The sequence below is a fragment of the Diadema setosum genome, chromosome 14, assembly GCF_964275005.1.
Source record: "Diadema setosum chromosome 14, eeDiaSeto1, whole genome shotgun sequence".
NCBI classification, from domain to species: Eukaryota; Metazoa; Echinodermata; class Echinoidea; order Diadematoida; family Diadematidae; genus Diadema; species Diadema setosum.
Genome location: NC_092698.1, coordinates 36,909,672 through 36,923,187, shown reverse-complemented (window position 1 = coordinate 36,923,187; position 13,516 = coordinate 36,909,672). Strand labels below are relative to the sequence as shown.

Here is a 13,516-nt window from a genome sequence, read left to right as displayed (position 1 = left end):
ACTGTTTAACAACCCCCCCCCCCCTTTTTTTTTTTTTTTTTTTTTAGGGAAAGTGTGGCTGCAGTAATCGGATGTCATAAGAATGAGCTTTTCCCACACGGCTTGGGTAAGATACCCCAAAGTGTGGCTGAGCAGGAAGGGCAAACTGTCGTTACGTGGAAAATGATCTCCGCGAGTGTCCTGTCATCTGTCTAGAATTAGGCCTACGGCTCACGTTGTAAGAAGTTAAAACTATCGAAGCGAAATCTTTTTGCCGACTCCATTATAGGGTGCCTATTGGTGCTGAAGAAGGATGACTTTTCAGAGTACACTTTGTATCATCTGCTTTGCCTTTGGGTGTCAATCATGTTTTTTGCGATTCATTAAATTTGTATAATGACGGGTTTTTTCTTTTCAGAAGCAAAAACAACTACATGCTGTGTTTTTACAATGGGTTCCACGGTGGTTTTTTTTTTTTTTTTTGGGGGGGGGGTTGGGGGTGGTTGTTTGAATGGGTTTAAGTCCTCTGCTGGAAGCGAGCGTGCATTAGTAGGCCTACTAGATTCTTAAAGGACAAGTTCACCTTCGTGTATGTATATTGAGTGAATACAGCAATATAAGTAGAACACATCAGTGAGAGTTTGGGGAAATCGGACAATTCGTTCAAAAGTTTTTTTTTTTTTTTTAAGTTTCTACACAGTCACTGCTGAATGAGAAGACTCTTTTTATACTATATAGTGTATGATGTCACATGCGTACAACGATACATTATAAGAAAATATAAAGAGAATTTCACAAAACTATACTTTTTGAAAAAAGTGCATATTTCCTCGACTCATCACTGACGTAAGTTAAGGGTAATATTATTCCCCCTTGCCTTCTGAAAGAGGGAAGTCAAGTGTTCTTTTATTATGCGAGACAAGTGAAAATATCTTGAATTTTGTATTTTCTTTATATCGTTGTACACATATGAAATCACAAGCTGTATTAGTCTTCTCATCCAGTAGTGATTTAGCAGAAACTTCAAAAATTAATAACTTTTAAACACTGGCGTAGCCAGGGGGGGGGGGGGGCGATGGGGGCGGTCGCCCCCCCCCCCCCCCCCCCTAAGATTTGGACCGGGGATTTGTTTGGGAGGCGGAAAAAAAATGCGTGTATACTGTATGCATGCACATGAAGCGGGTCTCCTTTGCAACCTTTCATCAAATAAGATATTTTTTTTGAATATTTCACTCAAAGTGTGCACCAGATCGTTGAATTTCAATTCAAAATATGCAAAATCTCTCGTGCTTGGGAGGGGGTATCCCCCTCCCAAACCCTCCCCCTCTGTGCCTCTTTCCCTAGCTTAGTACACTTTTTAGATTTACAAAAAAAAAAATATGAATAATTCTGAGTGCACAAGACTTATCACTTATATTCCGAAAACTCAAGGTTCCCTCATGTATAAGGGGAATTTCCCCTTTAAATCGATCCTTTCCTCCCTCAGCCCCCCCCCAATCAGTTGTTTTTTTTGTTTTTTTTTGTTTTTTTGTGATTTCCCAAACGTTGATTCCATCAAATATGCGTATACGAGATATCTCAATTTCAACCTTAAAAAGGCAAAAGCTCCATCGGAAGGGAAGGGTGGAGATAACACTCGCCCACGCCTTCTCCCTGCTCGCCCGCCCCTCCCCCCCCCCCCTTCCGCCCCTCCCCCCCCCCCCCTTCCGCCATGCATAGAAGTAGACTGTGGCTATACCCAGATCGCTTTATTTCCATTCTAAAAACGCAAAAGCTCCGCGAGCGGGAGGAGGAATCCCCCTTCCCCTAAGCTCTACCTCACTAGACTTTATACATACACACAGATGGTGCACATTCGGAATAAGAGCTAAATTCCGTGATTTTAACACTTCGATGAAAAAGTATTGCACCAAAAATTTGCACCAGATCGCTGAATTTCAGGTCTGAAAACGCAAAATCACCTTCGTGTGGGAGGGGATATGCCACTATCTACACCCTCGTGTGCATGCTTTTTCTGTTTGATTGCTGAACTGCAGACAGCGTTCATGATATTCAGTGTAAGAATTAATACAAGAAGATTATTTAAATGATATACCATTTTATAGGCAAATTGTTCAATAATAATCTACATTAAAATATACTGCAACCTTAAACAAGTGGGACTGTTTCAACTCGTTAAAACACGCAAAAACATGCATCAAATTGCACCATTTGCAACATCAAAATGCAAAAAGTTCTCACCGTGGGAGGGGGGACACCCCCTCCCACACCCTCCCTTCCCCCCTCGCTCGCTCCGCTCGCTCGGGTTCAGTCGCGTTCATGATATTCAGTGAAAAGAATTAATTCAAGAAGTGTATTTAAATTATACCATTTTATAGGCAAATTGTTCAATAATGATCTACACTAAAGATACTGCTACCTTAAACAAGTGGGACTGTTTCACGTCGATAAAACGCGCAAAAACATGCATCAAATTGCACCATTTACAACATCAAAATGCAAAAAGTTCTTACCGTGGGAGGGGGGACACCCCCCTCCCACACCCTCCCCTCTCCCTTCACTGCAAAAAGTCCGGTGTTAAATAGTGAACACCGAGCTGGTGTTAAATTTTCGGTGCTCATTTATGGTGTTAAATTAACACCTACGGGTGTCATTTCCAAATTTTAAACTGTTTTTGGAAGAGTTTCCTAGTAACTGCACTTCTTGTTGATTTTTAATTTAAACAAGACGATCAAGAATTTTACATTAAAATACTAGATTTTTGAAAAAATGTGAAAATAGATTTACACCAAAGTAACACCAGCTGGTGTGGTCCCTTATTGAAGCTGGACGGGTGTTAAACCATTGATATTAACACCAGCAAATATCAAATCAACACCATGTGGTGTCATTTTTGAATAAACACCAGTACAGTGTCAAAATAACACCAGGTACAGTGTCAAATTAACACCACGAAGTGTCAGGTGAACACTTTTCAACACCATCACAGTGCATTTTTAACACCTGTGGGTGTGGTCCTTTATTGAAGTTTGATCGGTGTTAGATTTAACACCCGTGGTGTTAAATCTAACACCGATGTTTTTACAGTGTTGGCTCGCTCCGCTCGCTCGGGTTCAGTCGCGTTCATGATATTCAGTGAAAAGAATTAATTCAAGAAGTGTATTTAAATTATACCATTTTATAGGCAAATTGTTCAATAATAATCTACACTAAAATATACTGCTAACTTAAACAAGTGGGACTGTTTCACGTCGATAAAACGCGGAAAAACATGCATCAAATTGCACCATTTACAGCATCAAAATGCAAAAAGTTCTTACCGTGGGAGGGGGGACACCCCCCTCCCACACCCTCCCCCCCCCCCCCCCCCCCTCGCTCGCTCCGCTCGCTCGGGCTCGGTCGCTTCTCTCCCTCGCAGACTAACCGCCCCCCCCCCCTAAGATCAAATCCTGGCTACGCCGTTACTTTCAAACGGATTGTCTGCCTCAAATTCTTGCTGATGTATTCTTTTAATATTGCTGCATTTACTCAATCCACATTGTCTACAGGTCTATGATGGTGAACTTGTCCTTTAACGAAGGGCGTATATCATTTTGGGGTATAACATAGGAGAGTATTATTATGCGTCTACAGCCAGTGTCCAGCAGCTCTATGCAGTGTAGCAGTTTAAAAAGGGTGGCACCTTCGACTAGCGCATAGTGGTCTATTATCATCATAAAATAAACTACTCACTACTAACTACTCACAGATGAGGTCAATTAAGAAACGTAGGCATACAGATAAATTAGACAGATACGATTCTGGTGTATAATTAATTACTTTGATTAGATCTCTTTATGTTATTGTTTTCATTTTGCAAAATTAGACATGTGCTTAGATGTAATCAGACGTTACTATGATATAAAGAGAATATATAGTGCGTGTTGTTAATTGTACTTCTAGAGAATAGTAATAATTATGATTTAGAGCGCATTTTCCACTGGATACAAAGCGCTATTATGATGACATTGTCATCCCTGGTCGCCAAAAGAGATACGCATGTATATAATTTCCCAGCCAGTGGTAGTACTATATATATATATATATATATATATATATATATATATATATATATATATATATATATATATACATATATATATATATATATATATATGCGCTTTCCTCGCCAGGATAAAGCGTTTTAATGCCATTTTAGGTTTTAATCTCATATATATATATATATAATTTATATAAAAAGGGATCTCAGAATTATAAAGCAGGTCTTCAAATTTTGTTTTAAGGGATCCAGTGCCGGTGACGATTTAAAACGAGGAGTGAGTCTATTTCACAGCCTGAGTTCAGTAGAAGAGAAAGCTGCATGTTGTTGTTGCGTGGTTGAGTGAATGTACGTGTAAGATACACAACACTGACGATGAGAGACCATGCAGTGCATCTTTACGCGGAGAGTGTGAATGTCGTGCCAAACACTCCCCAATGTACTCTGGGGCTCTATTGTTGACTACTTTGTATTGTAGACCAGTAGAAGAAGCTTGAAGGATATTCTTTCCTTGACTGGCAGCCTGGCATGAGAACGGAAACTAACATGATACAAAAGGCAGCCTTCTGTACTCTCAGCAAGTGATCTACATCAGCCTGAATAATTCCGCCAAGGATATACCCCAAACGGACCCCAAGTGTAAAATAAAACAGTATTTACTCAAGATATCCAGCAATATTATTGGTCAGATTGTATGTTCCAAACTATTGAAATACACAGCATTTTCTTCTGGTTTTTTTTTTTTTTTTTTTTTTTTTAGAACCTTTGTCTATATGGATATAAATGTTTATATTACATACTTATTCATGGTGGGTTTTTTTTTTTCTTTTCAGTTATCAACATGTCATAATGAAATTAAATCAAATTACACCAAAAATGTATTCTTATGTAAGATATTAATGTAAAATATATTCATGCATAGCTGTATACCTTGCATAATATCATTGTATTCCTATTAAAAAAAAAAATCATGTTATCGCATCTTATGTAATTTCATGTTATCATATTCACATGTATTATTATGTAGAACTGAACATTGATTTGATCATTTACAAAGAAATTTGATTTTTTTTTTGGACTTATTTTTTAGGCCTACTGTGGAAAGGTACGGTCACCTGCTTGACATAACTCATTTCGCTATAATACGCACAAAGAAGCCTATAGCGACTGAGCTGTTGACAATGATCTTGTCAATTTTAAGAGCTTTTCCTATAAATGCCCGCCGATCAGGACGCTGCATCCTCATGTAAATTTCACTTTGACTTTGATTCGAGAGAGTTTGTAACGTGTTGACAATTCGTCAGGTGCATGGGCCATGAACGAACGGGCACAATAATTTGAACCCTATCAGCTGCCTATACCTAATACAGTGCTTATGAATAGGGACTTCCTCAAGAGTTCTTACCATGCTTATTGAGGTCTGATTTATGTGTGAAATATACGGTAAGGGGCCAATGGTATAGAGGTGGCTTTAGATCGCTCCAGCGATCGGGAATAAAGACTGTTTCGTTTTCAGCTATAGGGCAAACAACAAAGGACTATTATGAACATCTGAACCATGCATGTATGGGAGCCATTACAAATTGCATGCACCGCTCGTACAGAATAGATTGACATAGTCTTCTCCAGTGAGTTACCTATAGACTGCATCATTCATATGAATAAAAAACAAAATGTAAGCAACAGGTTTCCTGTCTTTTGACATCAAAACCGACAAAGAAAATATCATGACTACGCGGAGGATATAATCTAAAGGATACGCATGCACAGCCCAGTGACAGTTACAGTGAATACCAATTTATTTGATCGGAGCTGTGTTTCTTCGTGCAATGATGGATATGAAGCAAAGTAGACGTTCATGTTTCACAATACTCCTAGTCATCTTTACCTCCATAGATGTGGTGAGTACACACATGAGCCTGGCTCATTGTTGTCAATGACGCCTGTATGAATAGATGTTTCTGATGGTGATGGCAGATGTAATCAAGCGTGTTTTTCTACTAAATCCTTCACTGGTCTCATAATACATGATTATGTCTACTGTGTGACAGTGGTCACACTGATGCAGTCTTTCAGTACCAAGCATCTGGATTGCCCATGAAGTTCGAGATTCAGCTTTCCAATATGTAGCGTGGATTTGCCAATAAATACAATAACCTCATATCAATACAATACATGTCACAATGTAAGGTGTCTTCATAAGGCTAGTATAGGCCTAGGCCTACGTGTACTATCGCTACCCTTACTATTTCTTTCATGTAGGTAGATGCCGCTATACTGGTTAAATTACCTTTCATCTTCTATCTTATTGCTACTGCATTGCTGATTTACGTGTAAATATGCATTCTGATGGTCTTCTCACTGCAAACTCCGCAATTTATTCATATCCAAAGTTTCAATTGTCTGATTAGCATCTTGATAACCACAGAATCATAATTATCATGGGATTGTCATTTACATTTTTGTATCCCCAAAATCATTAAAACATCATTGGCCAGGCGTCTGGATTTTTTCTGTCTCGCAATCTAAATATAACTATAAGTGTGTGTATAAATATATATCTACATATATATATTTATGTATGTGTATATATATATGTACTTTTAAGAATGACGAGAACATATCCTTATATTTTATAGTTCTTCCAATAAGTGTATTATGATAGTGCATGCTCATACATGGTTCCCGTCTGGAGAAGGATTAATATACGGTCGTCATAATTTGTTATTAAAATTGTGATTATAGTTATATAAGGTACGTTTTTCGCATCATACATACAACATTTTCGTAATAGGCTCCTAATAAAGCAACATCATCACAGTACAATTAGCGTACACCCATTACTTCATATCATATATCCAACCCTATTAGGACCTCTGAGATTCATATAATATTCACTACGATATAATTTACTTTGTTTCATGATAAAACATTACATTGGGCCATCTTCCAATAGTCAAGCTATGCTTGAGATATGAAGATGGTGCCATGCATGCCTTTACTTATTTATTTTCGGGGGTAATCTTTACGCTGTAAGTGTTTCGTTTAGTGTACATTCGATAAAACCATTGTTTCTTACTTTCACCGTTTTCTCATGTGTGTGTGTATGCTACATAGCAATGTATGTCCATTTTGTATTCAATAATGTCGACACTATTATCAGCTTTTGTGTCACTGTACTAGCAATGGAATGCAGAAATAAAACCGAACTGAACTGGACTTACCTGAACTGATATCACAGCTGCTACGACCACTGTTGGTGCAGCTATACCTTAGCCTCACTTTTCTAACGTAACCCGACTGAGCTACTTTTTTTTTCTGCTAATGTTTCTACCTCTGTTGCTATGACCACCGATGTATTAATCTCTTCCGCCGAGCTATGCCTGCCTACAGATAGCCATTATGTTCTCCTTCCTTTTAATTGTTTTTAACAATCATTTCGTTTCACTTACTTTCAGCAGATCCAAGCTGAATTGACTGCTATTTAATGTATTACAACAGTTTCAATTTCGTCGCTTCCATTGCTTTTTTTATACAGCCATGTAGACGACGTGTTAGTAAGAAATCAACGCTAACAGAAGGTTACGTTCCATTTTATGTCCCAACACACACACACACACACACACATATCATATATATATATATATATATATATATATATATATATATATATATATATATAGAGAGAGAGAGAGAGAGAGAGAGAGAGAGAGATAGAGAAAACAAAACTGGAACAAAGTTCATGCTGTATTCACCAACGGTTTATTTCTGTACACAAGTTTTCGAGCTACTCGCTCTTTCTCAAGTGTTGATACTGAGAGAACAATAAAAAAAAAATGATTGACTGCTTGATATACGACTGAGAATTTGAGCAGCCTCTTTCAACTTCTGTTATTCCATAGTATCATTCTCTTCATTATACAAATATTTCCCGGTCACTTTTTTGCAACCATGGTGGATTCATGACGTCAAGGTGATTTATTTTTTAGTCTTTTACAATACTTCCCTGTCATTAAGTCTGACATGAGAATTGTGGGCCCAGTGTATCTTCACTTTGATGAGGAGCTATGCTTGGTTCGGTGTGTAATCATTTCAGCAGCATGCAGGTATGACAATCCATAAATGATAGTCAGATTCAAAGGGGAATAAGCTTTGGAGATAATATTATAATGGTTGTAAGAAGCCACATTCAACATTATTTGGATGAAAATGAAGTGCACAGAATGGTATGCACATCAATGCTTTTCATCTTTTATTCACCCATTCTGGTGAATTCTGGTTCAAAGGGAATCTGAACGCAGTGTCATGAGGTTGACGTGAAATTTATGTCCGACTGAAATTTGATACAAAATGTAAACGGCTTTGCGTTGGTCCATTACCTAGCATTTTATGTTGGTCCATTATCTTGCTTTCGCCATGGGCGATCATGGACGCCCTGGTAGGGCACGGGGGAATTCCCTTTGGAATTTTTATTTCGTAATAGGAGAAGCATCAGCCCTGTCGTTATGACTCGCAACATCACTGATGATGTCTGTGATAAAAATATTCACGACGTAATCATAGTACGGTTCAAAAAGACTACAGATATTTAATTATTCCAAACTCCCCCCAAGGATGCTGGAAAATCGAGCTTTTGAATTTGCTAACTGCGATGAAAACTTTAAACGGCTTCTTTAACCTTTCCTGACATGCAATCTAACATGAAAAGGAAGCTAGGCAATGGCTTCTATTTGATGCTATATCCTCAGTGGCGTATCTACGGAAAACGGCGCCCGGGGCAAGCACGAAAATTGCGCCCCTAATTTCTGAAAAAGTGTTCAAACCCAACCCCATCCCGGTAGGGACTTTAAACAAAGTCCACATGATGCTTTTTCAAGCACTTAAAAGGGATCTTTTTGAGGGTGATTTAAATGTAATGAATTTTGATAGATTTTGGCGAGAGAGCGCAGCGAGCGAGCCGAAAATTTTTGTATTTCAGCTTACAAAACATGGAATTCTTGTCATTTTTTGCTTACCAAATCTTACAATTCTAATCAAGATATACTGACAGCCTTATAGATATCGATTTATACCAAAAAACTGAGGACTTTAAAAAATACTCTAAATTAGTGCGCGCGAGTGAGCCGAAATTTGTAAATGTCCTCGTCATCATCACGTATTGTTCTTACCTTTTTTATATAAATTTTGGCGAGCGAGCGCAGCGAGCGAGCCGAAAATTTTTGTATTTCAGCTTACAAAACATGGAATTCTTGTCATTTTTTGCTTGTTAAATCTCACAATTATAGTGACGACCTTATAGATAACGATTTATACCAACAAACTGAGGACTTGAAAAAATACTCTAAATTAGTACGAGCGAGTGAGCCGAAATTTGTATATTTCTACGTCATTATTACGGTTTTTTTCTTATCTTTTTTGATTTTTTTTTGCGCCCCCCTCCCCCGTATGTTCGAAACCGTTGGCGTCCTCTTTTGATCCAATCGCCGATCGCTTCAGAACGAATGAAATTGCAGTCGCTGCTCCGTGTAACATTTTCCCTGCTAAATATAAAATGACATGAGTGAACACAATAGACATTATCATTTTGTCCGCGTCATCGTCACTTTTTGTACTTATCTTCTTCTCTTTTTTTATACAAATTTTGTATTTCAGCTTACAAATCATGAAACTCTTGTCATTTTTTGCTTACTAAATCTTACAATTCTAATCAAGATATAGTGACGGCCTTATAGATAACGATTTATACCAACAAACTGAGGACTTGAAAAAAATACTCTAAATTAGTACGAGCGAGTGAGCCAAAATTTGTATATTTCCCCGTCATCATTACGTTTTGTTCTTATCTTGTTTGATTTGTTGTTGTTTTTTTGCGCCCCCCCCCCCCCATGTTCGAAACGGTTGACGCCTTCTTTTGATCCAATTGACGATCGCTTCAGAGCGAATGAAATTGCAGCCGCTGCTCCGTGAAACATTTTGCCTGCTAAATATAAAATGACATGTGTGAACACAATAGACACTGTCATTTTGTCATCATCACGTTTTGTTCTTACCTTCTTTAGTTTTTGTATAAATTTTTGCGAGCGAGCGCAACGAGCGAGCCGAATATGTTTGTATTTAAGTTCACAGAACATGGAATTTTTGTGTGAACACAAACATTGTTTTGTTTTTATCTTGTTTGATCTTTGTTCTTTTTTTTTTCTTCTTCTTCTTCGTTTTTGTTTTTTTTTTTTTCGTTTTTTTGCGCCCCCAAGGAGTGGCGCCCGGGGCACGTGCCCCCCTTGCGCCCCCCCCCCCCCCCTAGATACGCCACTGTATATCCTTTGTTTGGTATGTTACTATACACAACTGTACTATATTTCAGTAGCATGTATGAATGCAGTTAAAAGGGAGAAAGACATGGAAAGGGAATGATAGCTTTAAGTGAGATATTGAAAGAAGCCAGATATTCGGACGAGAATGACGTGCTCAGAATTGCATGCAAATCAATACCATTCATCTTTTGTTCACTTTATTATATCCTGATGACTTCCTGCTCAAAGTAAATAGAGTCACATTCGGTATCATTTTTAAGGGTGACACAAAATTCAAAGCCGTCGACTAGAATTTGGCGTGCAATATGAATGGCCTTCCTTTAGTCCATTAACTTTGCTTTGTCGCCATGATCGCTCTGGTAGAGCGTGGGGAATCCCATGTCTATTTGAAATTTAGTAATCTGGTAATAGGAGGATTGTCAACACTGCCGTTGCTATGACTTGCAACTTCACTGATGATGCGTGTGATATTCATGACTTAATCGTAGGACAGTTCACAGGACTATTATACGTATCCTCATTTTACCCAAGGATGCTGAAAAAAAAACCCACAAGTTTTGACATTTTTTTGCAATAATGACATAAAATTTGAAATCATGAGTGATTTGATATTTTGGACCTAGTTTGAGCTCATTTTGGTATAGATAAAAATTTTATTGATAAAACGGCTGTGGGCCAGATCATGATGTGATCACTGCAAATGTGTCAACAAGCATGATATATTTTCAATGTACATTGTATCATGCTTGATGATGTGAGCATACTTTTGCAGTGATCGCCTCATCTGACCCACAGCCGTTATTATAGGCGTCTCGATATCCAAATAGTCTTGGTAATTTGGTATATAAAACAAAGGTCTGTATGGTTACGCGTCCATATCTTTATGCCTAAGACTGCGTCAGTCGTTCAAGTCGAAAGTTTCCTTATCATAATATCTCTTCTCTCTGGGATAAAGTAGTGAAAAATGAAAACCCTTATTAAAAATTATTTTGATGAAGGCTGGTTTGTACTTAACAGTACTACTTCACTGAGGGACCTCTTTAAACTGCATCACGCCTGTCCCAGCCTTTTGTCTTATCGTCCAACCTTTCTGTCTTCACTAGATCTGAATGTTCAGTTCAAATTCGGTAAATAAGACAACTCATATATTGTTAGGTATTAACTTGAAAAAATTTCACATTGTGTTGAATGTCTGTAAAGTATAATGCTACCATAATGATTTGTTGATACAGATTTGAAATATGATTAATTAGGCATGCATTATTATAAAACAAACAATTACACAGTGACCACACAAAGAAGAACTGATGGAGTTGCTTTCATTTTATAAGTTTTTACGGATTTACGTTTTTCAACCTTTTTTGTACTATTCAAAACGCACAAAATGTTTAGCATTGTTTTTTAAAGCGTCCTCTCCCTCTTTAGCAAAGTTTCCTAAATTTTCTCGATCATGTGAACCTCAATTCACACCTATTGCTCTGTATTTGTAATGTAAATATATATGCAATGAGCTTTATAGTTGTCATTGACTCTTTGTTGAAAAGCGAAATAGATCCCAAATGATTGCCGGTAATTGAATTTGTCCAATTTCCCAGAATAAAAGGTTCATAGAGTTTTAACAACGTATTTCTCCCAAGCGGAAGTTTCATGTACGTATATAACTATAACTGTTGATACACTGGAGCGCGGAAAATTTCTATTTCTTCTCCATGACAAATTTTGCAAGGAAGTACACTTTAAGAAAAATCGTTTCACTGTAACAAATTGTATCTGAGTTTCCATTCTGCCTTCCAATGCGACATAACTTTATATATCTTTTTGCCAAACAGACAATTTAACACCATAATTTTGAATATGGTTTTGCTAACTTTTTCTTCTGTTAAGGAACTAGGATTCTGTTCTGTTTTTACTTGATTGTATGGCATTCTTCTTCTATCTCTGAATTCCTAGGCGACAGCTCTGGTCAAGGTTTCCTTTCAACTTGAGTCGTATTCCAATCCAGATCACGAAGAATTAGACGGTGGCTGTTGCGACGACTTTTTCTTTTTCTGCAACGCATGCGACAACTACTTCCTCTTGTGTTTCTCCGAAGTTAGAAGGCAAGTAATTTTGAGCACGATTAGAGAAGTGTGATTAGGTGGCCTGAAGCTCTATAAGGCGCGTGAACAGGAGAGCACAGGTCCAAATCTTAGTGGCGCCCCTGCAGTGTCACTCGTATATAACATCTTTTTAACGGTTCTATACACGCAGAGTTCGGGGACATTCTTGCCGATTTATTTATCAGGGAGAATCTTTCCTCCGCAAGGAAAATTGTGACTAAGATGAGCAGAGACAGATACCTCTCCTATTACATACGTCGCTGTGTAGATGAGGTGAAAAGGAATGAAGGCCTAATCTTCTAATGTCCATATTATTGTACTCACAGCTCGTTCACACAGAGCTCCTGTCCCTACGGCAAGCACGAGACCGACAGATTGTATAAGGACAACGATGACTTTCACTTTCCTCAGACATTAGCGAACACGGTTCAAAACCCTCTTGAGCTCTCTATCAACTCGTGGCAGGTGAGATAACAATCTCCTCTTCTAGTTCACTAATTATTGCAAAGGTTATAACATTTTCTGTGTTGAGGTTAATCAAAAATCGGAATGTATTTCAAACTGCATTAGTGTAAAAGGATATTTAGTGATTACCTGTTAAAATGCGTGACACAAGAATATGCGATACTGTGCCTTTTTCCCCATTAACTGGTGCATAACCTTAACAAAACAAAACCAAAAACAAGAACAAACCATTGTTCTATGGGCAAATGTTCTGAAAACAAAACTAAGTGGAGGCAACAGATTTGCATTACTAATGTAGTGTGAAAATCTAAATGAAGGTGCAATCCTTTCCCTCCAAGTTGTATCCTTCAGTTCTAACTTTATCAATGTATCTTCTTTTTGTAACACATAAGCCATAACCCTACATTTGATATTTCAACTGTAGGAATAATCGTGCTACTTTGATTCTGTTTCACAAGACTGAATGTGTTTCAAGCTGACATGCTTTTTTCGCCATCCACATGCTGCTTAATTTGGGTGTTTAATTAGGATGTTTGTCATAATTTGAAAAGGGACAATTCTCAATACATTATGTTCAAATGATTTAATGTATTTTTAGATATCAATTCATCACCCATGTATAA

At 37.8% G+C, this 13,516-nt stretch overlaps 1 protein-coding gene across 1 annotated transcript in view; it reads left to right on the top strand.

Moving 5' to 3' along the window:
• The window catches only part of LOC140238329 (uncharacterized), a 57,435-nt gene that overhangs the window by 575 nt on the left and 43,344 nt on the right, over positions 1–13,516 (top strand). The window contains exons 2-3 of the mRNA XM_072318263.1: positions 12,280–12,428; positions 12,755–12,893. Coding sequence (XP_072174364.1) covers positions 12,280–12,428; positions 12,755–12,893 — 288 coding nt within the window. The remainder of the gene's footprint in view (positions 1–12,279; positions 12,429–12,754; positions 12,894–13,516) is intronic.